The 27927-nt window shown below is 60.1% G+C and overlaps 2 protein-coding genes across 9 annotated transcripts in view; both read left to right on the forward strand.

Moving 5' to 3' along the window:
- The first annotated feature begins 1299 nt into the window (after window positions 1-1299).
- SH2D5 (SH2 domain containing 5) lies at window positions 1300-15172 on the forward strand. 4 transcript variants are annotated; one of them, XM_027521469.1, is made up of 10 exons: window positions 1300-1394; window positions 6390-6518; window positions 6790-6873; window positions 7336-7410; window positions 8456-8602; window positions 9800-10048; window positions 10193-10367; window positions 10734-10842; window positions 11449-11608; window positions 12743-15172. In XM_027521469.1, exons 2-10 carry the CDS (start codon window positions 6432-6434, stop codon window positions 12944-12946), a joined length of 1290 nt encoding a protein of 429 aa, XP_027377270.1. In that variant the 5' UTR covers window positions 1300-1394; window positions 6390-6431; the 3' UTR covers window positions 12947-15172. The 4 variants fall into 4 exon arrangements, with proteins under 4 accessions (XP_027377270.1, XP_027377288.1, XP_027377280.1 ...); XM_027521487.1 differs by having other exon boundaries at window positions 10196-10367; XM_027521479.1 differs by having other exon boundaries at window positions 6793-6873.
- A 1887-nt stretch (window positions 15173-17059) lies between these two features.
- Window positions 17060-27927, forward strand: part of KIF17 (kinesin family member 17) — a 51384-nt gene continuing 40516 nt past the window's right edge. For 3 of the 5 annotated variants that reach the window (XR_003507452.1, XM_027521505.1, XM_027521529.1), the window contains exons 1-3: window positions 17183-17413; window positions 22987-23133; window positions 24112-24213. Coding sequence is in view for 3 of the 5 variants with exons in the window: in XM_027521505.1 (XP_027377306.1) it covers window positions 17183-17413; window positions 22987-23133; window positions 24112-24213 (480 nt within the window). In the remaining 2 variants the exon portion in view is untranslated. Of the gene's footprint in view, window positions 17414-22986; window positions 23134-23895; window positions 23984-24111; window positions 24214-27927 lie in introns of those variants that run through there. The other 2 variants (XM_027521511.1, XM_027521520.1) reach the window with 2 other exon arrangements.

Consider the following 27927-nt stretch of genomic DNA (forward strand, 5'->3'; position numbering starts at 1 on the left):
CATCACTTCCCTAGGAGTCAGGTGTTAGTAAAACTTCCAGATGAGGTGCTAGAAGATTAAAGTGATTCAGGTCCCACATCTGTGCAATCAGAGGAAGTGTCCATATTTGGGACCAAGTCTCTAAGCACCACACCTCACCACTGCCCTTCTTGGAAAGGCATCCGGAAGCTTTGGGGAGATGGAGGGATGCCCAGCAGGCCCGCCTGCCTTTGCTGCCCCTTCTTTCCTGCCGTGTGGCAGCTACTGGCGTTACCTCTGCAGAATTCAGATGTCATACATTCCAAAGACTGGGCTCAACTGGGCTTGCTATTTATTTCTGTGGCACATACAAGGTCTGTTGAAGAAGGAAATAGCAACCCACTCCAATATTCTTGCCTGGAGAACCTCATGGACAGAGGAGCCCGGTGGGCTGTCCCAGAACAGACACAACGGAAGCGACTTAGCAGAGGGTCTGTGCTGACACTCGGCTGGATTTGCTCACCCCATTTCGGTGGATTTCCATGTAACCCAAAGGACAGGGTCATGCGCCCCACCCCACCCCCCACCTCGGCCCCGTAGAGCTAACTGCCCAGATTTCTCAGAGCCGACTGCGCAAGCTCAGTTAAATCTCTTACAAGGAACGGCCCAGGACGGCCGGCAGAAACAGGGCGAGGAAAGGCCTGCGCCACACCTCCCACCTCTCTGGGGCTGAGGGAATCAGGGCTGAGACTGGCCGGGGGGCCCCAGAGGCCGGATCCTGACGCCTTTTTCATTCACTCATCAAGACGACAAGCCCCGAACGCCTACTGCTGGCCAGGCGCACTAGGGAGAGAGGCGCCTCCGGGTCGGGGCCAAGGGCCCTCTAGTAAGAGGGGTTAGTCAGGCTGATGGGCCAGAGTGGCGAGCGCTTTAAGGAGGTGAGGTCACCGGTGGTGGTCAGGGAAGGCTTCTTGGAGGAGGTGCTGCCGCAGCCGCCACCGAGATGACGAGAAGGGAGAAAAAACTATAGCCGGGGATGGCGGGGGGTGGGGTGGGGAGGGAGGGGAAAGCCGCCCCAGGAGTGGGGAACCATCGGCGGGGCCCCCAGCACTCAGGTTCCCCCACCCGCCCGGAAGGAGGCATCCTGGGCGGCCGTGAGCGCCCCCCCGGCTCTCGCTTTAAAGGCGGAGCGCCCGGGCGCGAGACGGAGGGGGCGGAGCCAGGGCCCCTCGCGGCCTCTGATTGGGCGGCGCGGGCGTGCGGAACGGTCCGCGGGCGCCGATTGGGCGGGCGAGGCCGAGGGCCGGGCGTTGCGGGAGCCGCTCGCCGCGGCCACGTGGGGGCTGCGCTGGGAGTCGGAGGAGGCAGGGGAGGGGTGCGCGGTGCAGGCTCGCGGTCGCGGCGCCGAGCGGCAGGGACGGGACACCGAGCCCGCGGTGAGTGAGCACCCGGGGAGCCGGGCGGGGGCTGGGACTGGCGGATCGGCGGGAGCGAGACTCGGTCCCGGGGCGTGGAGATTGGAGTGCGTGGGTGGCTGGGGGGGGGGGGGGCGCGTGTCGGATAGGGAGACGCCTGTTTGTCCCTTTCGCTCATCACCGTCATCATCTGTCACTTCCACCATCACCGTCCATCACCTCCACCATCCCCTTGGCTAGCGTCCTGCCTCGCTCGCCCCTCTGTCGGGGAGCGGGGAGTGAGCAAGACTTTCTCCGCCCCCGGGGCCGGCCGGGGACCCTGGGCATTACAGTGATAGGGATAATTCCCCACGCTGCGGAGCGCTCTGTACCGCCGCGCATCTGGTTTCGGCCCCACTGAAAATCCTGAAAACAGCACTTTGCTCTTCATGTCGTCTGCGCGGGGAGACGAGACTGTATTTGTTGGCACCTCCCCGCCCCCCCCTCCCCGACACAGACGCACGCAGATCCTAGGTCCTCTTCGCTCTGCCGTATTTTCCTCCAAGTCGCTTCAGCCCCGCTGAAATGTTGATTTCCAGTATCCACCCCCGCCCCTCCTCAGGCCCCCTTGCTGAGGGCTGGGACTTTGTTTTGTTCACCTGGAACGTAGCGCTTGGAAATGTTCTCAGAAGGAACAGATAGATGAACAACTCCAGAAGGCAGCTGCTATCATTAAGCCCACTCTCTGTTTGAGGACATGGAAGCTGATGTTGGTTACATCAGCCAACCTCGTGGGGACCCCACCGTCCACGGTCTTGACCTTAGTCTCTCCCACCCTGTGGCCCAGGGCAAGCAGGGATGGCACGGGGCGGGGGCTTGTCCTGGGGGCAGGGGGCTGTCCTGGGGCTAGGGAGGGGGCTCTTCTGTGCTGCGCAGCCAAAGACAGTGTGGTGAGACTGGAGTGCCTCTGGCAGTCCCAGGCTGTCTGGCCCGGGAGGCAGGCAGCAGGATAAAGCAGCTGATCACATCCACCCCCAGCACCATTGCTGTTGCTTCCTCACCTCACTGTCCCTGGGTAGGCTGGGACCCACCAAACTCAGGAGGTGGACACCTGCTTTCTTGGGGGTGGACACTGCCATGGCGGGGGTGAGGGGGCAGGGAGGGGGGAAGAGCCCTATAGACCCACGATGGGTTCCCACCTCCCCTTTTGCTGTGTGACTTTGGGCAGGTGGCTTCATCCTCTGAGCCACCATTTGCTAAGCACTGAGTCTGCAGGCTGAGGGGTCTCCTGTGATGCTGGAAGGTGGGCCCTCCTTAGGACGCCACTTGGCTGCAGTACAGCGCAGTAGAGGCCCCCGTCCTTGCCCCTCGAGGTAGCCAACCCATCCGGTGCCCGGTCTCTAAGCGGGACCTGGAAAACATCAGAGGAGCAAGAGAAGGGCCCCAGCCTTGTTCCAAATGTGTCCCCTTAGGATGATTCTGGCCCAGAGCCAGGCTCTTGTGCAAAACCTAAGAAAAACAGATCTGATGAAAGGGATCCGTGCATGTCTGTGCCTGGAATAGGTCAGTGGGTCTTTTTCCAGGGTTCGGTGAGCCTCTCCCCTCCCTGGTCCCTGGGCAGTCTGGGGCTGAAAGGTACTGTACCCCTCGGGTGTAGGAGGGAGAAACTTCCAGTTTTCCAAGGTGGGGGGAAGAAGGATCAGGTGATGTGGGGGTGAAGTGGGACCCATAAGAGGGCCCAGTGGCCTGGTTTCCCCCCTGCATCCCCACAGCCTACACCCCAGGGTGTCCCCAAGAAAGCTGCAGCTCTGGATGTAGGGAGGAGGCTGTTTGCAGCCTCAGACATGGCTGGCTGGCGCCTCCTTCCAGTGTCTACCCCCACCTTCTGAGGGCTGCTGCAGCGGTCAGGCTGGGTGTGAGCTGTGAGACATGCTCCCTGCTCCCCACCTCTCCCTCCTCCTATCTCTCCCTTATCTCTCTTTCCATTGTCTTTCTTCTCACTCCTCTGTTCTTGCTGCTGCTGCTTCTTCAGTCACTAAGTCAAGTCCTACTCTTTGCAACCCCATGGACTGCAGCACACCAGGCTTCCCTGTCCTTCACTATCTCCTGGAGTTTGCTCAAAGTCATGTCCATTGAGTCGGTGATGCCATCCAAAAATCTCATCCTCTGTCATCCCCTTCTGCTCCCACCTTCAATCTTTCCCAGCATCAGGGTCTTTTCTAGTGAGTCAGCTGTTGACATCAGCTTCAGCATCAGTCCTTCCAATGAATTTTCAGGACTGATCTCCTTTAGGATGGACTGGTTGGATCTCCTTGCAGTCCAAGGGACTCTCAAGAGTCTTCTCCAACACCACAGTTTGAAAGCAGCAGTTCTTCGGCTCTCGGCCTTCTTTATAGTCCAACTCTCACATCCGTACATAACTACTGGAAAACCATAGCTTTGACTAGACGGACCTTTGCCGGTAAAGTAATGTCTCTGCTTTTCAATACGCTGTCTGGGTGTGCCAGTCTTTTCATCCTGTTCCTTCCCTCTCTCCCTTTTGCCCCATTTGGTTTGGTTTTGGTCTCTGCCGCCTCTGTTCCCCCCCACCCCTGCCTACGGGCACCAGGCATCCCAGCCCAGGATGTGTTGAAGGTCGAGTTCCCTGGAAGCCCCATCTCCGTGCCTGGAACCAGGGCCACATAGCTTCTGTGCGTTACACCCTAACCTTGCTGTATTTGAAAGTAAAATGACAGTAGGTAATGGTCATGATGTGAAAAAGAATTAGGATCAAAAAGTGAAGAGAGGTGAGAGGGCCCAGGAAAGCAGGAGGGCAGAACCAGGAAGCCCTCGAGGGGACTGTGCAGCCTCCCTTTAAGGGCTCACTGCTGCCCTTTCATGCTGCTAGTGCCCCAAGCTGGCCTGAGCCTGGGGCTGACGGTCAGGGGCAAGGCTGAGGTAGGGGCCATTCCCGGGCTCTTGGCGATCTCCCAAACCCCTCTTGTCCAGGACTCCTGCCGGTGCTCGAGCACACCCGAGATGCACCCATCTCCTGCCCAGCGCCTTGGCTGACCCCTGCTTTCTCCTGGCAGGAATCACGGCCCCCAGGCACGTCTGCCCTCCCGGGCCGGGTGGTCTTCTCTCAGGTGTGGCCTGCTGCAAGGAGGGTACTGACAGTAATCAGACCTCACTGTCCCCTGAGTTCCCCTTCTGAGGGGCTCCCCCATTCCCCCGTACTTTGGCCCCCTGCCGTGGAGAGCCAACTCACTGGAAAAGACCCTGATGCTGGGAAAGACTGAAGGCAGGAGAAGGGGGCGACAGAGGATGAGATGGTTGGATGGCATCACTGACTCAATGGACATGAGTTTGAGCAAACTCCGGGAGTTGGTGATGGACAGGGAGGCCTGGCGTGCTGCAGTCCATGGGGTTGCAAAGAGTCGGACACGACTGAGCGACTGAGCAACAACGACCACATTCCCCACGAGACCGCACTTGCTGGTCACAGCTCTGAGCCTGGCGGGCATCGTGCGCGGCTCTGTGCCCCCATTCAGCTCTCACCAGTGCCGCACGTTACCCCACATTTGGGGTTGAGGAAATGGGGGCTCAGTGAGGTGAAGCAGCTTATGCAACATCACACAGGATTTGGACCCGGGTCTCTCTGATCCCAAATGCACGGATTCTGAGTAGCCTGGTAAGACGCAGCCCTCCAGGATGGGGGACGGACGCGGATGTCTAAAATTGGCCCGAGGGAAGCCTGAGGGAGCCGAGTCCTGAGGCCGAGGCAGAGGCACTCAGTCCTTCCGTTTCGTGATGCGTGTGTTGTTGTTGCTGCTGTTTTTTCATCTCTGTTGTGGCCGCGCTGGGTCTTCATTCTTCATTCCCGAGAGCCGGCTCCGTGGCGGGGCGTCAGCTTCTCCAGTTGCCACATGCAGGCTCCGCGGTGGCAGGATGCGTTCATACCACATTCACCGAACACCAGCTGTGCCCTGAGCTCTGAGGGGGCAGGACGCCCCCTCCCTGCCCCTGAGAACAGTCTGGAAGGCAGCGTCCCTCCTCTCCTCCGCTGGGAGGTCCGGGAGATCCAGGAAAGACTAGCGCCGGGGTTGGGCCGGGTCCTCCCTCCCTCCCCTCTGACTCAGCACCAGTACCGGCTCTGGTTGGGGTGGGCGCTTTGGGCAGGGGCTGGGGTCAGGCTGGGCAGAAGGAGCCAGGGTCCCGTGACGCAGCCTTGGCCCCTCGTTCAGGGGCCACCGCTGCCCCGTGGACTCCCGGCCTCCTGCCTGGCACCTGCTGTGGCTCCCCGCCGCCCATAGGGCAGCGCCTCAGTCCCCTTGTGTGACGTTTTGGGCTGACCCCACCCCGGGTGCTGCTCTGGTAAGTTCTGCCTCGGGGCCCCAGCTGCCCAGCTGCTCCGGGCCTTCGCAGACCCTGTTCAGGCCGCTGTCACACGCCTCCTCTTGGGTGGTACCTCCCAGGGTCCCCCTCTCCTGGCACTCTGCACAAGCTGGCTACATGTCCGCTCCCCCTTCCTCCAACCTCACGCCTCAGCAAGGCCTTCTCGGCCGTGGTCACCCCCCCCCCGCCCTTTGGCCTCCTCTCTGCTTTATCACCGTCTGTGTTAGTCCCTGTCGTGTCCGACTCTTTGCGACCCCATGGACTGTAGTCCGTGGAATTCTCCAGCCCAGAATGCTGGAGTGGGTAGCCTTGCCCTTCTCCAGGGGATCTTCCCACCCCAGGGTTCGAACACAGGTCTCCTGCATTGCAGGCGGATTCTTTACCAGCTGGGCCACCAGGAAAGCCCCTTGTCACCATTTGACCTGTTCCGTATCTTACTGACGGCTTAGTTGAGTGTCGGCTCTACAGGGGCAGGCGGAAGTTTGTCGTTTTGCCCAGGGTGTGTGTCCCCCGTGTCTCAGCACACAGGATGCTTCCTGGCACACACAGCAGGCGCTCAGGCAGGGTTTGCCGGATGCCATACATGGAGGGGAGCCTCTGACGGGTGCTCCGAGGCTGTGCACCAGCCTTGGGCGCCAGCCCTCCTCACCCTGCCCTTTGCAGCCTCCTCTCCATCCAAGCGGGAAGCCAGCCGCCCTGGGGACCATGCAGAAGGCAGGGACCGGGGGCCGGAGGGCCTCCGACTGCGGCCCTGCCCCTCAGCGGCCCCGGTGCATCACCAAGTTTGCCCAGGTGGGTAGGGTGGGCCCCCTGGGGGAACTGTGAGGTGGGGCGGGGCCGGCCCTGGGGGTGGGGAGGAGCCATGGGCCCAGGGCTGCTTCCAGCCCAGCTCTGGAGTGTTTGAGCACGAATGAGGCCTTGGGGCCTCGGGGGGTGGAGCCTGGCCCCCGGGGATGCCCTCTGCCACCCACCAGCCTCCCCCACAGCGTAGTGTGTGTGAGGAGGGTCACGTGGAGAGCGGGGATGGGGCCAGGGGCCTGACTCCCCCACCCCTGCCCCCAAGCAGTACGTGGGCTCCTTCCCCGTGGACGACCTGGACCCCCAGGAGAGCGTGTGGCTGGTCCAGCAGCAGCTGTGGGCACTGAAGGTATGGGGCTGGGGCAGGGGGCACTTCCCCACTGGGCTCAGAGACCTAGAGTATCGGGCTGGGAATGACTTCTGAGCCCCTCGGGTCTACCCCAGCCCCGCATTCAGAAAGATGGAGCAAGTGAGGCCCAGGGAAGGGTGGGACCAAAGCCATTCTGGGAGGCGGCTGCCCTTGGGACTATACGCAGGCTCCTGGAGCCACATTCCTCATGCCCCGGGGCTCCCTTCCCCTGGGCAGTCGTGACCTGGGGCCCACGGGTGGGAGATATGGGGGGCGGTCATCACGGGCCGCAGGGTTCATCTGCCAGGAGCCATGCACGCTGCGCCAGCCCCCTGGGGGCTCCCCGTCCAGTGCTCTGCCCCTTGGCAGCTGCGGGGGCAGGCTGACCAGCCCAGAGGTCAGAGGCCAGGCTGGGCCTGCCCGGGCAGTGACGACGACCCCCACCACCTCTCTCCCACCCAGGACTGTCCCCGACGCCGGGCTGTCATCCTGAAATTCAGCCTTCAGGGCCTCAAGATCTACAGCGGGGAGGGTGAGGTAGGAGCCCCGGGGTGCAGATGAGGACCCCGCAGGTGTCCTCCTCCCTGGGGACACGCCTGCACCCAGTCCTGCAGCCTCCCTGGTTTCTCAGCCTGTCCTGGGCCTTTGGACGTCCTCTCTCCAAGGGCCCTCCAAGGCAGCTCGGCGGAGTTTCTCCCCAGCCCACCCCACCCCTACCTCCAGCCCTAGAATCTCCAGGGACCAGATCCTAGCTTGAGCGTCAGGCCCAGCCGACCCCATGAGGTCTGGGCCAGTCCCCAGGCTGGGTCAGGGGCCTGTGGCCAGCCTCTCATGACTGGGGAAAAGGGCCAGGGAGGCTGGAGGCCGGCTGGGAGCCCCTGTTTGGTCACCCAAACAGGGTGAAAAACCACCCCCAAAAAAAGAACTCTAACCACGTGCCAGACTGGGTGCCCCATGACTTGGCGCCACTCACCTAAGATGTGGTGCCAACACATCCAGAGCTGGCACAGGGGGGGCCCTAGGGTCAGGACCTGTGCCAACTGCCCGAGGTCTCACCGACCCTCCAACAGCCCCATCAGAGGAGTCCTGTCCCTCCTTCACACCGATCCCAGCAAGGGCTCAGAGACCTGTACTCAGCCGCCCAAGGCACCAGAGAGGGAGTAGCACAGCGCGGATTCAAACCCTGGTCGCCTGACTCCAGAGACCAGGAGTGCGAGCCCAGGGCTGGCCCCCGCTGCCTGTCCCTGTGACCCTGCAGGCCGTGAACGCTCTGCCCCTGGGCTCCATGACTCAGCACAACCACCCCGGTCAGCTGGCTGGCAGCCCAGGGCAGGGGCCCCAAGCTCAAGGTCCGTGTAAAGGATGAGGGTGCCCCTGGGAAGTGCAGTTTGGGCAGGCCTGGAAGCAGGGCAGAGTTCTTCATCCCAGGAGCTGGGTGGGCCCCCAGCTGGGCACCCAGGCTGGAGGGCAGACCCGGGAGGCTGCCGGCTGGGGCATGGTGCCCGCGGGGCTGCGCGTGCTGGCCAGTATCTGCGGGCCACACGGTGGGTCTGATGGAGGCCGCGGGCCTGCTGCCTCCCAGGTGCTCCTGATGGCGCACGCCCTGAGGCGCATCCTCTATGCCACCTGGTGCCCGGCCGACTGCCAGTTTGCCTTCATGGCCCGAAACCCCAGGAGCCCAGCCAGCAAGCTCTTCTGCCACCTCTTTGTGGGCAGCCAGCCTGGAGAGGTACCCGGGGCCCAGGGCAGGGGCCCAGGCCTGGGGCTGGGGGGGCGGTGTGCTGTGGGTCCACGTGGGTCCCAGGGACCGAGGCCGTGGCTGGCTCAGCGAGCTGGCCTGAGCACCCCTGCCCCCCGGCTCGCCACCCTGGCTCCTTCTGTGGCTCTGCCCTTGGAGGAACCCCCCAAAGTGAGTCAGTGGACTCAGCATGCCCCAGGCTGGGAGATGGGCACCAGGCCGGGAGGCTCACACTGCCAGGCCTTTGCTCTTGCTGTTCTGTCTGCCTCCATGCCCCTCCCCCTCCCCCTGGCAAATTCCAGCTTGCCCTTTGGGGCTCAGCCACCTTGAATCCTCCAGACCACCCGGCCTTCTGCCATCCTGTGACCTGAACCGCACTCTGCCATCTGTCTGCCCCTCACTGCAGTCACTGGAACTCTTTGAGCGCAGAGGCTGGGTCCGGGTCTTGAACTGTTCTGTTGCTTGCCCCTGTGGGGAGAGAGGATGGATGGGTGGATCCTAAACGTCAAAGTCAGTGTGACCGCTGTTAACAGTGGATCCGCGGCGGCTGGCCATTTGGGCAGCAGGGCCTGGGCTTGGTTCCAGGCAGCAGGCCTCTGCCGTCACCCGTGTGTCGAGCTCTGTGTGGCTACTGGGGTGACTGGTGGCCGAGCCGTGACCCTTGAACTTTTGGAGCTCACAGTTCCATGTCGGGGCTGGATGATGCATGTGTGATGGATCGAATGTGCAGGGCCTCTCCTGGGGGAGGTTTCCCGTGGTCCATGTCATTACAGGGGCACAGAGATGCCATGTTGTACCCAGGGGTCACCCAGCAGTTTCTATCTGACAGAGCCAGGATCAGATCCCAGGTCCTGCGACTTCAGGGCCTGGACTCTGAGCCACACCTCTAAGAGGATATAGGTGGGGTTAGTAACTGAGGGCTAGCAGTGCATTTAGCCCATGCATTCCCAGCTCCAAGCATGATGCCTGGAACAAGGTAGATGCTCCCTGTTTGTTAAATGAATCAAGGAAGATGGGAGGGGAGGCTGCATGGTGGTGAGGTTTGGGGGGATAAGTATTCGTTTTCTCAGGAAGAATAGGGAAGACCACCTCAAGCCAGGGGGCTGCAGGCACCCCTGGCCCATGGGTTGATGCCCAGGGACCCCCCAGGAGCCCCCCAGCTGAGCATGCCTCCCTCTCCCTCCCCAGGTTCAGATCCTTCACCTGCTGCTCTGCCGCTCCTTCCAGCTCGCTTACCTCCTCCAGCACCCGGAGGAGCGGGCGCGGCCCGAGCCCTGCCCGGAGCCTGTGGGAGACGCTCCCCTGAAGCCCGTGCCCGGCCCCGGGGGCCCCCCTGGCCTAGTACGGGAACCCTTCGGCCGGGATCAGCTCTCACAGAACGTTAACGCACTGGTCTCCTTCCGGCGGCTGCCAGCAGAGGGGTCTGGGGGCAGCGGGGTATGCAGCACCCCAGCCAGGGAGTGGGCAGGGGACCGGGGGACCAGGGCGAGGTTTGGAGGTAGAGGGGGGCGGGTGCCGGATTTCCGTGGGAGGGGTTATGGCCGGGCCTGAGTCTGGGCGCTCCTGCGGGGCCCTCCCTAGAAGGAGCTGCTGGAGTCGGCGAGCCGCGGGGGCACCCGCCACCTGCGCCTGGGGAACCCGTACTGCTCGCCCACGCTGGTGCGCAAGAAGGCCATCCGCAGCAAGGTGCTCCGCTCCGGGGCCTACCGCGCCTGCACCTATGAGACGCAGCTGCAGCTGTCCGCCCGCGAGGCCCGTGAGTTGCCGGGCACGCGTGCACCGGCGTGGGTTGGACGAGGGTGGGCCTGAGCGGCAGGGTCTGCGGGCTGTGACTGTAGACGCCTGTGAGTGCCAGGCCTCCGCGCTCGAGGATGTGTTCGGGGCTGAGCGCCCAGGTGCTGTTTGTTGGCGGAGGCGCGGCTGAAGTGCTGTAACTGGCGAGTGAGTGTGCGTAGGCGTGTGCCTGGGTGTGCCTGTGTCTTTGGGGAAGCACGATGTCTGCAGGCTGGGCGGAGAGTGGGGGGCTTGGTAAAGAGACAAGCCTGGGCGGTGCTGAAGCCTGTGGGCGTGAAACGGGAATGGGCGCGGGAGAGGACGACCTCCCTCCCTCTGATCGGTCTAGTTCCCGCCGCGTGGGAGGCCTGGCCCCGGGGGCCCGGGGGCCCCTCGTGCCTGGTAGAGAGCGAGGGAAGCCTGACGGAGAACATCTGGGCCTTTGCTGGCATCTCCAGGTAGGAGTGGTGCCCAGCCCTTTGGGAGGGGCGGGAAACTAGGCTGTGAGCTCCCCGGGGCCCGAGACGTGCATCCCTGCCCTTGGACAGAGGGCTCCCCGACCTTAGGCCAGAGACTTCCGCACCCTGGGCCTCAATTTTCCGTAAAATGCGGATAATAAAAGGACCTTCGGGGCTTCCCTGGTGGTCCAGTGGTTAAGACTTCCGCGCTGCTGGTGCAGGGGGCGTGGATTCGATCCTGGTGGGGGAACTAGGATCCCACATACTGTGCAGTGCAGCCAAAAGATGAAAAACTAAAATAAAACAAAACAGACCTTCAGTGCAGGGCTGTGGAAGGGATCAAATAAGGTTATTCAGGTGAAGCCTGTCACAGGGCACGGCCTTCCTAAATGCCCGCTCTTTAAAACTCTCTCCCTAGTGGGTCAACGGTTAGGGTAGCCCTTGGAAACCTTTCTGAGAGGCAGTCAGAAAGTATCCTTTCATGGAAGGTGTACTCTAGGCAGGCACGGTGTTTCCGACGCTGTGGATCCGTTAGGCTGTTCAGCAGACCGAGGCTGGGTCCCGACAAGGGGGCCCGCCCTCAGCCTCTGGCCTCGGCCCTCCCAGGACCAGCGCCCTCGCCCTGCTGCGGAGAGACGTGCTTGGGGCCTTCCTGCTGTGGCCTGAGCCGGGCGCCAATGGCCAGTGGTGCCTGTCGGTGAGGACGCAGTGTGGCGTTGTGCCCCACCAGGTCTTCCGGAACCACGTGGGCCGCTACTGCGTGGAGGTGAGAGGGCTCCCAGCCCCGCCCCTCGCCGTCAGGCCCCGCCCCCTTCGCCCCTCACCCAGGCCCCTCATTGACTCCTTTTGGCCCCACCCCCTATTTAACACTCCGTCCAGCTCTTGAGTCATTGGTCCTTCGGGCTCTGGCCCCACTTCTACTCTGCGGGCTCCACTCTAAGGCCCCTCTCTCACCAGAGTAGGGTATTTCAAGTACAGTCGTGGGCTTCCTAGGTGGTGCTGGTAGTAAAGAACCTGCCTGTCAATGCAGGAGATAGAGGAGATGCAGGTTCCATCCCTGGGTCGGAAAGATCCCCCTGGAGGAGGAGATGGCAACCCACTCCAGTATTCTTGCCTGGAGAATCCCATGGACAGAGGAGCAGGGCGGGCTATAGTCCATGGGGTCTTAAAGAGTAAGACACGACTGAAGCGACTTAACACAGTGGAATCTTGGGCTAGGGGCACGCCTCGCATTTTTACATCAATCACAGCTTTTAAAAGTCATGCTTTCCCACACCCTAAGTCGTCTTTTAGCAGAGGAGGAAACTGACTCAGAGAGGGTAGAGGCTTGCGTTTAAGTTCACACAGCCTCTAGGTCTGCAGTCCTGGCCTGATCACACGTTTCCAGGGACTGGGGTGGGCTGCTGCTGCTAAGTCGCTTCAGTCGTGTCCAACTCTGTGCTACCCCATAGACGGCAGCCCACCAGGCTCCCCCGTCCCCGGGATTCTCCAGGCAAGAACACTGGAGTGGGTTGCCATTTCCTTCTCCAATGCATGAAAGTGAAAAGTGACAGTGAAGTCACTCAGTCGTGTCCGACTCTGTGCGACCCCATGGACTGCTGCCTACCAGGCTCCTCCGTCCATGGGATTTTCCAGGCAAGAGTACTGGAGTGGCAGGCGCGGCTTTTTGAATGTTCAGCCTTATTTGCACGCTAAGCGCCTCGGTCTTGTCCATGCCTCGGGTGGGGGGGTGAGAGGGGGTGGAGGGGGTGTGGAGTGAAAGGGGTGTGGTTCTGCTGGGAGCAGCAGTACAGTGTCCTTTCTGAAGTGAGGCAGCATCCAGGGTGGTGGGGTAGTTGGAGGTGTGATCCGTGGGGAAAGGGGGGCTAGAACTGAAGCCCCTGCCCTGCCCCCTCCCCAGCACCTGCCGGCCGAGTTCCCCAGCCTGGAAGCCCTGGTGGAGCACCACGCAGGAACGGAGCGGAGCCTCTTCTGCTCCCTCGACATGGGCCGCCTGAACCCCGGCTATGAGGAGCAAGACTGCGGGCCCAAGGGCCAGCCTCCTCGGACGCTCCGGCCCCTTGGCCACGCCAAGTCCGAGGCAGAGCTGCAGGGTCTGGGCTAGGAGGCGGGGCCCCACGCCCACAGGCCCCGCTGTACCCTGGCTCCCAGTCTCAGCGGGCTGCTCGGCTCTGGCCTCTTCCACCCTTCTGGGCACCAGTTCCATCTAGTCACTGCCCCTGGGACCAGTCTTCCATCACTTCCCTGCCTGTGGGGGTCCCTGAGAGTGGGGATCGCCAGGGGCTTCTCCCCAGGACATGGGCCGTCAGGATCGCAAGTGCAGCAGACCGAGTTCCAGGCTTCCAAGAACTTGCCGGGTGACTCAATGCTTGCCTTCCCTGGGTCTCACCTTGCTCCTGGGTGGGGAGCTTTCCCAGGTGGGCAGGAAGGTTGTTTCAGTGCAGGTGGGGCCCTCTCCTAAGGAGGCCAGGCCTTGGGGCCCTGACTGGGCGTCCCCAGAGAGCTCCAGACCAAGGCAGCCAGACACCTGAGGGAGAGGTGTGTGGGCAGGCAGGAGAGAAAGGTGTGGGGCCAAGTCACCCTCTCCGTGAGAGAAACAGGGACGACGTGGTGGAGCTTGGGGGCGACATCCCGGCAGACAGAGCACAGCCTGTTTCCCACGTCCTTTGAGATGAGAGGAGTCCGCCCTTGAGTTCTGAAGGGAGCGGGGTTAAGAGGCTGCAGAGAGGAGCCAAGTCACCCAGATCGCAGCTGGACAGCTGAGTGTAGAAAGCAGTGTGAGCAGGCTGATGGGGCAGAGGATCCCAGAGAACCTCAGATTAGGACGGCTGCTCTGTCTGCTCAGAACCACAGAGTTGGGCTTCCTGCTCACACAGAAGAAGTGTTGCAGACTCATCCCTTCCCGTACACCCTCCGAAAACCACCAAGACACCAGCCCCACCACCACCCAGGCTCACTTCCTTTGGCCATTTGATTCTGAGGGGCCAGCAGTGAGCTACAGGCCTACGGGGCTGACCGGGCCCTGATCCTCTCATCCTGCAGGCCACACTGGGTCTGGGTTTGGTGGCTGCCTGGGAAGTCGTCGTCCACCGCCCCCCCCCCCCCACCCCCGGCCACAATAATGGCATTTCCCTTAATGGGCATCTGTCAGGGACCACGTCACTAGGCCAGCCCCACTGGGGGTGAGGGTCAGGGAGGAGCCATCTAAAGGCAGAACCGCCATGGGCCCTGCCAGAGGACACTTGGCCTCGGCTGGCACAGGGGAGTCCATCCAGGGAAATGACCCTGTGGCGACCGACAGCTCTAGGCGTCTCCCTTTATAAATAAACTGGACAGACAAACACGAGTCTCCCAAACTAGGGAGCAAGTTCATGGTGGACGAACTTCTACTCCTGAGGCAGAGGCCTAGTCGTGAGTCTGGGGGCTGCCTTCTCCCCTCTCTGGGGACAGGATGTGACTGTGCAGTGCCTTGAAAGTAATACACTCTTGTTTCTTGGAAAAACGAGCAGCCCCAACGGAATAAAAAGAATGAGGAGCCTCAGAAGTTCAGGCCTGGTGATCCCAGTTTACAACCTCTGGCTCAGGAAAGGGTCTTGGTTGGGGCCTTTTCACAAGAGATAGGAGGAAGCTGTCCTTTAGGGGCTCATTTCACTGGAACCCTGGTGGCTCAGAGGTAAAAGCATCTGCCTCCAATGTGGGAGACCCGGGTCTGATCCCTGGGTCGGGAAGATCCCCTGGAGAAGGAAATGGTAACCCACTCCAGTATTCTTGCCTGGAGAAGCCCAAGGACGGAGAAGCCTGGTCCACGGGGTTGCAAAGAGTCAGACACGACTGAGCGACTTCACTTTCTTTCTTTTCACTGGAACCACAGCAGTGGTTTTGTACTGAATATGAGTGGGAACCCGGACTCATGTTACAGCCCTTACTACCAAAAGCCATCTCCTCCCTGGGCAAAGCCCTGTTCCCTCATAAGCCCCAGCCTCCTATTTCCCTGGCGAGGAGAGGGTGGTGGGCCCAGGATTACCGCGCCAGAGTCGCGCACATTTAAGAAGCTCAGCTAACTGGTCTTACCTCTGTGAGGGACGGATTTTGTTGCATGAGTTGTCTGTGCAGACAGGGTGTCGGGAGCGTCCCCACAGTACTTAAACATGCTTGCACACAGCACTCATGGGTCACACGGTGCGAACAAGGCTAGGTTTCTGACCCACGTGTGCAGACACCTCTGCGTCTTCATCACAGACCGCAGTCTCCTCTGTTGAACCATCGCCACCTGGGTAGCCCAGCTCTCCTTACTGTGCAGACTTGAAACAAATAAAGTGCATTCCTTCGGGTTGTCGAGTACAGACTTTTCCTTTGAAAGGTGAGGGCTTTGTCCAGTTGGCCTGCTTTGCTTTCGTTTCTCACCCATCCCTTCCGCTGAATGATGAACCAGACAGAGATCCTGTCCTCAGGGGCTCAGGAGGTCTTGAAGGAGTTGTGTGGGTAGCTTCAAACAATGACTCCTGCTTACAACCTTCGGTGGGTATTTCCTATAGGGAAGAGACTCGAGTCCTTATGTTCTGGCCATCGGATGATCCTTCTGCTCCCGCAACATGCCACAGGGCCTTTGCACAGGCCTCCTTGCCCTCCTCTCCTTCAACTGATGAACTCCTCAACCTTACCATCTCTCACTCTCAGGAAGCCTGCCCTGACTGCCCCCTGGCCCCCTGCCCAGGCTGGGTGAGGTATCCTGGCCAACTATTCAGTACATCTGGTCCTTTGGTTTGTTAATACTCTTTTATTTGTGGGATTTTTTTTGTGGAGTATTTGTTTCAAATGTCAGCCTCCCCCACTAGACCATAGGTGCACTGCAGGGCAGGGGCTGGGCTATCTCCCAGCGTCTATTGCCGTGCCTGGCCCATAGCAGATAATTTCTATGCAAACAGGAGTCTAGAGGAGGTGGGGTTGGAGTGGGGCTCTTCTAGAGGAATTGTGCTGGGGTCGGGGTGGGGTGGGGAGAGAGGCCAGGCAGCCTCTCCAGCCAAAGGACTTTGGCTCTCAAAATTTGTTTTGTCTTCAGCTTGAGTCTTAATACAGAGGGCAGCATTAGAGGGAAGCTTTGCTCTGGCATCGCCCGGTGTTGGGGTGCAGGGGGCGCTGTGACAGGCTCTGGGGCAGCCTTTCCGAGTCAATACAGGGATGTGGATAAAGGGCAGCAAGGTCCCTGTCGCCGTTGTCGGTAAGTCTCTAACCCCCGAGGGAGGCCACTCCTCTGATGTCTCCTGGTGGGGGCTCCCCTGGGCCACCTCTAGCAAGGTGGTTAACCTCTCAGAACTGGGGCTGTGCGGACTGGAAAAGAACGGCTGTGCAGCGTCTAGTGAAGGCTATGGTTTTTCCAGTGGTCACGTATGGATGTGCGAGCTGGACTATAAAGAAAGCTGAGCGCCCAAGAATTGATGCTTTTGAACTGTGGTGTTGGAGAAGACTCTTGAGAGTCCCTTGAACTGCAAGGAGATCCAACCAGTCTATCCTAAAGGAGATCAGTCCTGAATATTCATCGGCAGGACGGATGCTGAAGCCGAAACTCCAATACTTTGGCCACCTGATGCAAAGAGCTGACTCAGCATCAGGGAAAGACTGAAGGCGGGAGGAGAAGGGGACGACAGAGGATGAGATGGTCGGATGGCATCGCCGACTCAAAGGACATGAGTTTGAGCAAACTCCGGGAGTTGGTGATGGACAGGGAAGCCTGGCGTGCTGCAGTCCCTGGGGTCGCAAAGAGTCGGACACGACTGAGCGATTGAACTGAACTGGGCAGCCCCTGGCACTGAGTCAGCAGACGCGTGGACAAAGTCAGCGCGGGTCCCCCACGAGGGCGCACCAGCCTTCAGCACGATCGCTGGGAACGTCAGCACGAGCGCTGGGAACGTCAGCACGTGCGGCTTCCTCCGGTGCGCGGGGCGCAGGCGTCAGGGAGCCGCGCGCTGTGACGCCCCCGGCGTTGCCCAGCAACCGCGGACGCCGCGGCGACGTGCACGCGAGCGAGCGGGCGGTTGGGGCGGCTCCGGGGGCCCGGGTCCTGCGGCGGCGCCTACAGCGAGGATCCGCCACTGCCCCCCGCCCCCCGCCCCCGCCCGGGCCGGACCTCAGGGAGACGGGCGAGCCCGGCGCGGGAGGAGGCGGCGGCTCCGGCTCGGCTCCTTCGGCTCCCCCGCCGCCCAGCTTCCTCCTCGTCTCCGGGCGCCCCCCGAGGAGCCCGGTCCCCGCCGCCGCGCGGGCGCTGGCCCCGCCCCCTGGCCCGGGCTGCTGGGGGGTCCCGTGCGGGCCGCCCCTGGGGGACCCCCGCCGCCGCGGCGGCGCCATGGCCTCGGAGTCGGTGAAGGTGGTGGTGCGCTGCCGCCCCATGAACCAGCGGGAGCGGGAGCTCAACTGCCATCCGGTAGTGACAGTGGACTCCGCTCGCGGCCAGTGCTTCATCCAGAACCCGGGCGCCGCGGACCAGCCCCCCAAGCAGTTCACCTTCGACGGCGCCTACTACATGGACCACTTCACCGAGCAGATCTACAACGAGATCGCCTACCCGCTGGTGGAGGTGAGGGCCCCCGCTTCCCCAGGAGACCCTCTGGGCAGGACCTGGGGCCCCTCGGAAGGCTCCTGAGGGCCGGCGCTGCCCCCCCAGGCCGGGCGGGAAGGCTCTTCTGGAGGGGCCGCAGGTGGACAGCGGCAGGCTGAAGACTTCCGTCCCCTCAGGAGACAGCTGGAAGCCACCCGCAATGTCTGTCTGGGTCCCCCACTGCCCCTGGTGCCAAGGCTGGTTCTCACCCCATCCTTCCGCCGTTCCCCACAGGAACTCCAGCCCCCGCGACCACTTGCCTCCCACCCTCACCCAGGCAGCCTCAGGACTCCTCTGAAAACTCCGATCACTTCCCCAGCCTCCCAAGAGCCCCGGGTCCTCCTCAGCCTCCCCCTTCTCCTCTCGCCTCTGCTCTGCCCTGGCCCCCCGCTTTCTGCCCTCAGCACCCGGAGTCTTCTCCTTCATCACCCCCGCTCCAGCTTCCTGAGAGGCCCGTCAGGCTACAAGCTTATATATATGTGTGTGTGTGGAGGGAGGAATCTCAATTCTGCAGAGAGAAGGCTTTGACCAGGCCTTGGACTCGGAGGAGCGAAACCCTCGACGTTTGGTCTGACTTACCTTCCTCCCTGGCGCTGGAAGAATGGGGAGGCAACAGCAGTTCTCACCCCTTCACGGGGCTTTTGCTTGTCTTCACCCTCTCATGCTAAGGAGCTTCTTGGAGCTGCAGGGCAGGGAGGCTGCCATATCACAGAGGGGAGGCTGAGGCCCGGAGGGAGGAAACTGCTGAGCTCCCACAGAGAGTTTCTGAGGAGACGGGGCTACACCTGGTGTTTTCTGGCCAAGGGTTCTTTCCTCGCTATTGCCATCTTCCCAGTTGGACGGCAAATTCGCTAGTGAAGTGAGATGTCAGGATGTGAGGTGTTGTTCCAGGCAAAAAGAAAAGTTGAAGAATTGCTGCCTGTACCCCACTGCCCATGAGGATACCTGGGGCTCTGGGGAGTCTGGCAGCGGAGAAACTAGTTTGACTTCTCTAACCCAGTGTTTCCGAAAGGCGTTTTCCCTGGAGCCTTTCTGCTTTGGCCAGCAGGCCAGCTAACATTCCCCAGCGCACCTCCTTGGGCTATGGTCAGAACCCCTTGTGGGGGTTGAAGTGTTCCGGACCCCAGAGCCCCCCAGCAGTGAGGGTGTGACTGGAGGTGATGCCCAGGGGAAGAGGGCAAATCTCCCCAGACATTGGTCCTGGGCCCCAGGGGTGGCCAGGCTCCCCTGCCATCCTGGACTCTGAGGATCTAAGGGACCAGAATGGGTGGCCTGCTCCCGCTCCCCCCTTTGCTTCTTAACTCCTGGAAGACCCTTCTGCACAGTGAATCAGAGCCAGACTCCCTGACACTTTCAGCTCTCTGCCCTGCCTCTGTCCCAGGGCACCCAGAACACCTCTGCTTCCTGGTCCAGGGTCGGTCCCTGAGAGATGGGAAGATTCTGAGATTGAGTTCTCCTTGGCCTTGGCTTCTCCAGGGTCTCAGCCTGCTCATACATCCCCCTCCTCACCCTGGAAATAATTCCCCTGAGCACGCCTCCCTCGTCGGGGTCCCCAAGAAGCCCACGCCCAGAGGGGGAACACCTCAGATCTCCCCTCCAGCCCCCACTCCTGTCGCGAGTGCACTGCTACAGGGATGTCTGCCTCTGGGCATCCCACGGAGCCTCAGGCTCAGCAGGACATACGTTCATTTTCATTAATTCACTCAGCTAACAAAGAGCATCTCCATACCAGGCCCCATCCAAGGCATGGAGCAATAATAACAGCACCTTCCCTCAGCGAGCTCACAATTGGGTGGAGGAGCAGCTAACCTAGTAGCTGCAAGCCAGGGTGATGAGTGGGAAGAGAAGCCATGGGGACTTTGGCAGAACAAAGAAGACTAGCAAACCTGGGCTTGGAGGGGATGGGCAGGCAGGGAGGACTTCCTGGAAGCAGTGAGGTCTAAACTGAGGCCAGAAGGATGAGAGGGTCAGCCAGGCAAGAAGGTGGAGGAGAGGGCCTTTCAGGTGGAGACCAAACCATTTGATCTTTGCCAGACTCCGTGGACATACGTAAAACTGGGATTATCATTCCTAATGAGGAAACTGAAGCCTTGAGCATCCTAGAATGAGTTAGGGGTGATTTTGACTGCAGAGCTAGGTCCCCAGGCTCCATCCTGTGAATCGTACACAAAGCACAGTGAGGAGCAACTGCAAAGGGCAAGCTGTGTGTGTCTTAGGCAAGGCAGCTGTGTGTCTGTCCTGCTGGGCTCTGACCACCTCCAGGGGGCCTCTTGCCCAGGTCCTTCCCTGCAGATCCTACTGCACGAAGCCCCAGCGCTTCAGACTGACCCTTCCTGCCCTCCCCTCCTTCCCCTCCCCTTGCCTTGCCTTCTCTCCCACTTAAATCCAGACCTGATTTCTCTGTCACTGGGTGACCTCTTCCACCTCAGACCCATCTTTCAGCCAACTCAGCACAACCTACCCTGAACTCATCCCCTCCACGCCCAGCCTTCTGCTTGGCCTCTGGTCCCTTTCCCACCCAGTCGCTATTCCCTGTCTCCATCCTCCTGCTTCACACCCATGGCCTCAGAGTCACCTCTGATGAGCCTCTGCCCAACCCACCCAGGGGCCTGGTGCTATGGACAGGCCAAGGACAGGCCTGGTTTCCAGAGACATGGACGCGGTAGAATTTGGCTCCTCGATGGAACACAGTGCTGTTTGTTCGGGAGAGGATAGGGAGCATGAGGCAATTTAGCACAGATGCTAAGTAGAAAAAATCTGACCTCTAATAGCAGCCTCACGGGAATTATTGCAGAGGATGACACCAAGTTATAAAGACGGTCAACTAACAGTTTGATTTCATGAAAATCATCCAGTAAACAGTAATATGGGGAACTTGGCAAAGCCTGGGAGGACAGAGTGGCGACACTCAGGACCCGCTCCACGCGTGTGTGTCCCTGGCAGGTCTGGAGTATCACTTAATGGGTGAAGCATTTTTGAAACTTTATGTTTTGCCTTAAGAATGCAGGTAAAGTTGTCTTCCACTTCACTCCACAGTAGCGTGGTTCTGCAGAACTTCCTGCAGTGGTGGAAATGTTCTGGATCTGAGCTGTCCAATTAGGGACCGCCAGCCATACATGACAAGTGAGCACTTGACGTGAGGTTAGTGCTTTTGAGGAACTGAATCTTAGTTTTATTTAATCGTAAGTTAAATTTAAGTAACCGCATGTGGCCAGTGGCTACCTCCGGGGATGGCACAGCTCTCGAGCCAGCCTTTCCAATATAAATGTAACATGAGCCACAGACAAAATTTAAAGTTTTCTAGTAGCCACGTTTTAAAAGGGCTTCCATGGTAGCTCAGCTGGTAAAGAATCTTCCTGCATTGCAGGAGACCCCGGTTTAATTCCTGGGTCGGGAAGATCCTCTGGGGAAGGGATAGGCTATCCACTCCAATATTCTTGGGCTTCCCTGGTGGCTCAGATGGTAAAGAATCTGCTCACAATATGAGAGACCTGGGTTCGATCTCTGGGTGGGGAAGATCCCCCAGGGGAGAGCAGGGCAACCCACTCCGGTTCTCTTGCCTGGATAATCCACATGGACAGAGGAGCCTGGCAGGCTACAGTCCATGGATGGGGTCACAAAGAGTCGGACATGACTGAGTGACTAAGCACAGCACATTTTAAAAAGTGAAAGGAAACAAGGAAAATTAATTTTAATGATACATTTTATTTGGCCCAGTAGAATCCCAAATATCATTTCAAGAAAGCCTGACAATAGATATTATCATGGCATAATAGCTATCAGAGATATCTTACATTCTTTCTTCACTGTAAGCCTTCGAAATCAGGTGTGTGTTTCACACTTACAGTGGGTCTCAATTTAGGTGCTGAAGTGTCAACAGTTCAAATGAAATGAAACACAAAAAGTAAATTCGTGTTTAATGGGAAACCATTTTACACTGCTTTGGTTTTTAAATGGAAAATTTTACATTTTTAAAATTTTAAACAATATTTTAAAGTTTTAGCCTTCCTCAGTGGCATGAAGCACCCTTCTGGTGTGCCTGGTGGCTGCCCTACCGCACTGCGCATGTGAAATATTTACTTTGGTATTGAACCCCTCCTCCAGGCCTGGGTGGCATTGGTAGTCCAGGCACTGCCGCATGTTGTCCCTGGGCTCCCGGTGCCCCCGCCTCTGGCCATCTGGTTGGGTGACTGGTCTGCCATCGCTTCTGCTCCCCCCACCACCCCACCCAGGGCCGTCTGATGAGCTGTGGATCGTGACTTCCGGTCTTCCTTCCCCCGCAGCCCCTGGGGACCCCGAGCCCTGCAGTGGTCTGCAGGACGGGTCTTTGCAGATGCCAGCTGGGCCCTCGGGGCCTGGGCACAGCTCTCTGGGCCCACATTCTGGCACAGGAGTCCCCCTCCCCATGCTAAGTTCTAGAATTTGTGGTCTCATGAGCTGGGTGAGGGAGGACAGGGAGTGCGGTGTCTTCATTGTTTGGGGCTTGGTCCCCAACCGGAACACGGTCCCCCCGCAGAGAAGAGAGACGTAACCTATGCAGTGAACAATGGCCTCGGTGAACGAGGGTCGCCCTGGGGGAATGCCACCACCCTGGTTTGCCGCCTCCTCCTTCCCAGCTTCGTCTCCATCCCCCTCGCCCCAGGTCTGCCTGCTCTCAGCCTCCCGCCTGGCCCCTCACGGCTTTGCTCCAGCCGTCACCTCAGCCCTGAAAGCCTTCCTCCTCCTCTCACCTGTTGAAATCCAAGCCATCCTTTCTGTTCCCCTGTTCTCCGCCCTCGCCCACCTGCCCGGAAAGTTTGCCTGGCTCTTCCCGCACTTTCCGTCTCTCCCTCTCCTCCCCCAGCCTGAACTCCATCATTGCACGCCCCTGCATCTCATAGAAGGACCATCCCCACACGTTCCAGCAGACACTTGGGTAGCACCTTCCTCCGTGTGCAGGGGGCACCTACCTCCGTGTGCAGGGGGCACCTACCTCCATGTGCCAGCACTTCGAGTGCCAGGGCAGGAAATCATTCCCAAGCACAGCTCTCAGCGGGCTTCCCTGGTGGCTCAGCGCTAAAGAATCCGCCTGCCAGTGCAGGAGACCTGGGTTCGATCCCTGGGTCAAGAAGATCCCCTGGAGAAATAAATGGCAACCCACTCCAGTACTCTCGCCTGGAGAATCATGTACAGAAGAGCCTGGCGGGCTGCAGTCCACGGTGTCAGAAAGAGTCGGACACGACCGAGCGACGAAGCAGCAGCAGCCCCACCTCTCGGTGCTGTTCTGACCCTTTGGCACCGGTGAGGACACCGAGGCCCCGCGCCCCTGGATGAGAACAGGCCAAGGGCACAGGCAGCAGAGGATGGCACCAGGCTCTTAGCCAGACACAAGGACGGTCTTCTACCCCACCAGTGGAGCCGCCTCCATCTCTGCACGGCCCACCCCACCCGGCGCCACCATGGTGGGAGAACTGGGCAGGGGGTGGGCGGTGCGCCCGTCCCTGCGTCAGGAGGTAGCCCTGAGCGCGGGCGTGCTGGGCCAGCTGAGCGCCCGGCTGTGTTCCCCCTCGCAGGGCGTCACTGAGGGCTACAACGGCACCATCTTTGCCTACGGCCAGACGGGCAGCGGGAAGTCCTTCACCATGCAGGGCCTGCCAGACCCGGCCTGCCAGAGAGGCATCATCCCCCGGGCCTTCGAGCACATTTTCGAGAGTGTCCAGGTAATGGGCCTGGTGGATGGCAGGGGCGGGGCTGGGCGCCCCAGGCATTACCATGAACAATCCTGGAGCACTTCTGACCTGGGATGTGGGATGTGGTCAGAGCCGGCCTAGCCGCGGCCCAGATGGGCAGAGGCAGGCTCTAGTTTCTGAAGCAGTGATGCGAGAACTTAAAGCTGAGAAAATTCTACCAGTTCTACGTTTTTCTCCAGCCATTTTTGGAGTTTTAACATTTCATGTGACATTTCATGTGGATATGATGACCCAGAGCGCTGGCCCGAGACATGGCTGTAAATAATCAGAGCTTCCCCTTTGCATGGTCCAGGTGCTGCAGACCAAGCACTGTGCAGAACACTTAGCATAATTATCTCTCTACGACCCTAGCCCAGGAGGTAGCTGTTACCCTCATTTTTGATATAGGGAAACCAAGACCGGGAGCCCTTATGGGCTGGGCTCAGACCAGTGATCCCGGTGTCCAGATGGCAGGTGAGCCATGCCCTGCTGCCCACTCATGAAGGCTCCGAGATTCCTGCATCTGAGAAATGACAAAGCAGGGACTAGTCAGCTGCAGAGCCCGCTGTATTGCACCTGGGACTCATTCTGATGACCGGCAAGCAACTGGAAGAGCTGCCAGGGATTGGCCCAGGGCGGGTGCTGGATCCGGGCCTTAAACCCACAGTCTCCTCTCTCTACCTTCACAGTGGGGGGCCCTCTCCTGGCTCCTTTCCCACGAGGCCTGTAGAGTGCAGAGGGAGCGTGAGTCCTTAGCAGCATGAAATGATGCCACTCTGAGACGCTTGAGGGCCCAGCCAGCCAGAGAGGAGGGGACCGCTTGCCAGGCAGGCAGGGCCAGGTGAGGTCAGGGACACCTCCCCCCTTGACGTCCCGCCTCCTGCCGCCGTGTCTTGCCATGATGTCTCCGCGTGACGACCAGGCAGCGGGTGTTCAGGTGTCTCTGTTCTTCCCGGCCGCTCCCTGCAGTGTGCAGAGAACACCAAGTTCCTGGTCCGGGCCTCCTACCTGGAGATCTACAATGAAGATGTCCGGGACCTGCTGGGCACAGACGCCAAGCAGAAGCTGGAGGTGTGTTGGGTGCAGCCCTGGCTGGGGTGGGCAAGGGGGTCCTGGAGGAGATATAGGGAAGGGTGCCCAGGGCCCGCTAGTCTGCCCAGCCCTGCCAAGATGGGCAAAGCAGGCCTGACCCCTTGGGGAGCCCAGCGAGACCAAGTCACCTGCCAGGACTGGACAGCCGGGTGGTTAGCAAGGCTGGGCCAGGTCTGGGACCTCTGGGCAAGGCTAGGCCATGTCTCCTATCTGAGACTCTAAATGCCAGACGGGCCCGGTCCAGTTCCAGGAGGAGCCTGAGGAGGGGAGACCAACCCAGATCTGTGGCCAGCATGCCAGTGACTGCTCCCAGACTCTGGGTCTTCTTATCTGAGCACTGGACCTTCCCACCGAGAGGCCCACAGCCAGCGGTGGAGGTTGACCTACCTTCCCCAGTCCAGAGTCAGCATGCCTGCGCTAGGGAGTGTCAGTCCTTAATGAGCATCAGTCTTGGGAGGTTGCTATGGAGATCCCCATCCTGTAGATGGGGAAAGGAGGCTGGGAAAGAGACGGGGACTTGCCTGAGGCCAGTGGGTTAGGAAGCTCCAGAGTCAGGGTTGGACATTTTGTGTGGCTCAAACTGCCTGAATCTCCCTGGGGCACAGGCCTTGACAGCCGGTGTGGGGTGGGGGCAGAAGCAGATAAGGGGCTGCTGATAAGGTCCAGAAGCAGTTAAGGTCCAGTCCTCTGGACCCTCCCCAGCATCCAGACTGAACCAGACATGGCGACCTGGTTCCCGCCCCACCCCCATCCACGTGGGACAGGGCTGCTTCCCTGCTCAGCTCCAGAGCCCCCCACTTGCCTCTAGACACCCCACCACCACCCCCTCCCCGCACTTGTCCTGGCTTCATTTGGAGGGGCCGTGAGTTCCTCTGACCTGCAACCATTAAATGCCCCACCCGAACACATCTGACCCCCAAGGAGCAGCTGTTTTGGAAAAAAAACAATTTTGGGGGTACACTTTTTTGTTTGTACTGATCACATGGTGGAAAAAATAAAATTAGAGCCAGAAAGACCCTTGCTGCTGCTGCTGCTAAGTCGCTTCAGTCGTGTCCGACTCTGTGCGACCCCATAGACGGCAGCCCACCAGGCTCCCCCGTCCCTGGGATTCTCCAGGCAAGAACACTGGCGTGGGTTGCCATTTCCTTCTCCAGTGCATGAAAGTGAAAAGTGAAAGTGAAGTCACTCAGAGAGCTTCTAAATCCACAATCCTTTCGTGGTGGAGATGAGGAAACTGAGTCCCAGGGAGGGGAAGGGACTTGGCCAAGGTCACACAGCAAGTTGCTAGTAATGGTATTGGTACCAGAGCGTGCGGGATCTGAGTGGTCAGGTGCTTTTTCTTCCCAGACTTTTTGGGGTGGGCAGTATAGGAAACCTGGGGGCCATGAGAAGCCAGCAACGGGGTTCCATTCGAGGGAGGGATGTCCATGAGTTGATGCATCCATTCAGCAGATGGCTGACCTGAGAAATGCCAGCGCGCAGACCACGGCAGGTCCACCTCCTGTGTACCAGCTCCCCCAGTCCCTGTCCAGACCAGGACCTGCCCCAGCCCCCTCCTCCTCAGCTCCTCGAAGACACAGCGCTTTGCCCTTTCTGTACAGGAGCCTCCAGCCACCCGCTGCGGTCTTTCCACTGTCTTCTCTCTCCTGGAGCTTGAGCAGCCGAGTCATCACTCAGCCCCCAGACAGGGAAATGGGGACAGCAGCAGGAGGTCCGCTCCCCTTTCTCCCCACCCTGGACGCTAGGATGGGCTAGGCTAACCAGGACCTGGCGGGGGTGGTGCCCGGGCTGGCAGCTACATGCACTAGGCTAACCAGGACCTGGCGGGGGGGGTGCCCGGGCTGGCAGCTATAGGCACTTGGTCCAGCTGGCCTCCAGGTCTCCAGCCTGGTAAGCCGGGCTGCCTGGAGGTGGAGGGTCGCCTATAACTGATGTGCTCGGAGACACCTGCCTTGGGTGCACCGGACTCTCCCGGGAGGTGCAGCCGGGTTCTTGTGTCAGCCTGACCATAGCCTCAGGAGGAGCTGCTGTTTCTATCCTTGATTACAGGAGAGGAGCCTAAGACTCCTCGTTGCCTAGGTGCGAACCGGCCCCAGGGCACAGTCAGTAAAGGACAGAGGTGGAATTTGCCCCCAGGTGGCCAGGCTCTGCGGCACAGCGCAGGGCCCAATAATTCTGGTCATTAGAGGAGGTTGGATTGGCTGGGGTCAGCAAGGGATCTGGGGAAGCAGATTATACCCCCTCCCCCCAACTACCACGAACCGCCCTCAGAGAACCCTGCTTAGCACTGGGTAGCGAAGGAGGTGTCTGAGGGGCTGCAGGCATCCGGCCAGTGTGGCTGGACCCCCCTCCTCCACAGGGACGCATCCTGACTCTGGACCGACCTGCGTGGTCCTGCTCCTGTGCACAGCGGGAGCTCCTGCTCACCCACCACATCCCAGCTGGTTGCCATGGCGACCGAGCCCGGCCTGGCATTTGGGAGGAGCAGTTACCAAGGAACGCAGGCCACAGCTGGCGGCTGACACTCTGGAGGAGGGTGGGGGAGGGAACAGCAGGCGCCAGGGGGAGGGCTCAAGAGATGAGGTAGGGCCTAAAAATAGGGGTGGGGGAGACCCTTACGTCAGGGTTATCTCTCTGTGGAGAGCGATGGCCTCACCTCCATATCTGGGTTCACTGAACCCCCTCCAAGCTCCCTCAGAGCTTTCTTTAGATCCACTCTCTTTTTAACCCTCCCAATAGCCCTGTTTATCATCCTCACTTTACAGATGGACTTCCCTGGTGGCTCAGACAGTAAAGCATCTGCCTATAATGAGGGAGACCTGGGTTCAATCCCGGTCGGGAAGATCCCCTGGAGAAGGAAATGGCAACCCACTCCAGTACTCTTGTCTGGAATATCCCATGGATGGAGGAGCCTAGTGGGCTACAGTCCAAAGAGTCAGACACGACTGAGTAACTTCATTTTCACTCTAAAGATGAGACCGAGGCCAAAAGAGGCAAAGTGACTTCCCTAAAAAGTAGCAAGTCAGGACCAAGTGTCTAGCCCGGGCCTGTCTGAGTACAGATGAGAAGCTGCATTCTTCCTGAGGCTGGGAGCAGCCATCCCCTCCCCCGTGCCCACCATGTGCCCTGCTGGCGTCTAGGCTGCAGTGTGGGCACACCTCCCAGGCCTCCCTCCAGCCCTGCTCGGTGGGCTGCGACTCCCGCTTCTGGCCTTTGAGCTCCATCCTCACAGCCACCTCCAAGGTCAAGGTCTGCCCTGTGTCATCCTCCAGGGTACTGCAGTGAAAGTGAAGGTCGTTCACTCGTGTCTGGCTCTTTGTGACCCCGTGGACTATACAGTCCGTGAAATTCTCCAGGCCAGGATCCTGGAGTCAGTAGCCTTTCCCTTCTCCAGTGGATCTTCCTGACCCAGGGATTGAACCCAGGTCTCCCGCACTGCGGGCAGATTCTTCACCCCCTGAGCCACCAGGGAAGCCGCTGCAGACTCTGTCCTAATCCCAGCCTCGTCCACTGCCGCCTCCAGCAAGTCAGTCACTTAGCCTTTCTGTGCCTCGGCGGCTTAACTGTTCCCTGAGACCCGATCCTTCAGTCTGGGTCTGGCTCCTTCTCCAGACGGGGGCTGCCAGGGCAAGCCGGTGCTGGCCACCCTCACTCACCACCCCACCCGCCCCCTAACTCTGCAGCAGGGGTCCA

This window comes from Bos indicus x Bos taurus, chromosome 2 (assembly GCF_003369695.1).
Source record: "Bos indicus x Bos taurus breed Angus x Brahman F1 hybrid chromosome 2, Bos_hybrid_MaternalHap_v2.0, whole genome shotgun sequence".
NCBI classification, from domain to species: domain Eukaryota; kingdom Metazoa; phylum Chordata; class Mammalia; order Artiodactyla; family Bovidae; genus Bos; species Bos indicus x Bos taurus.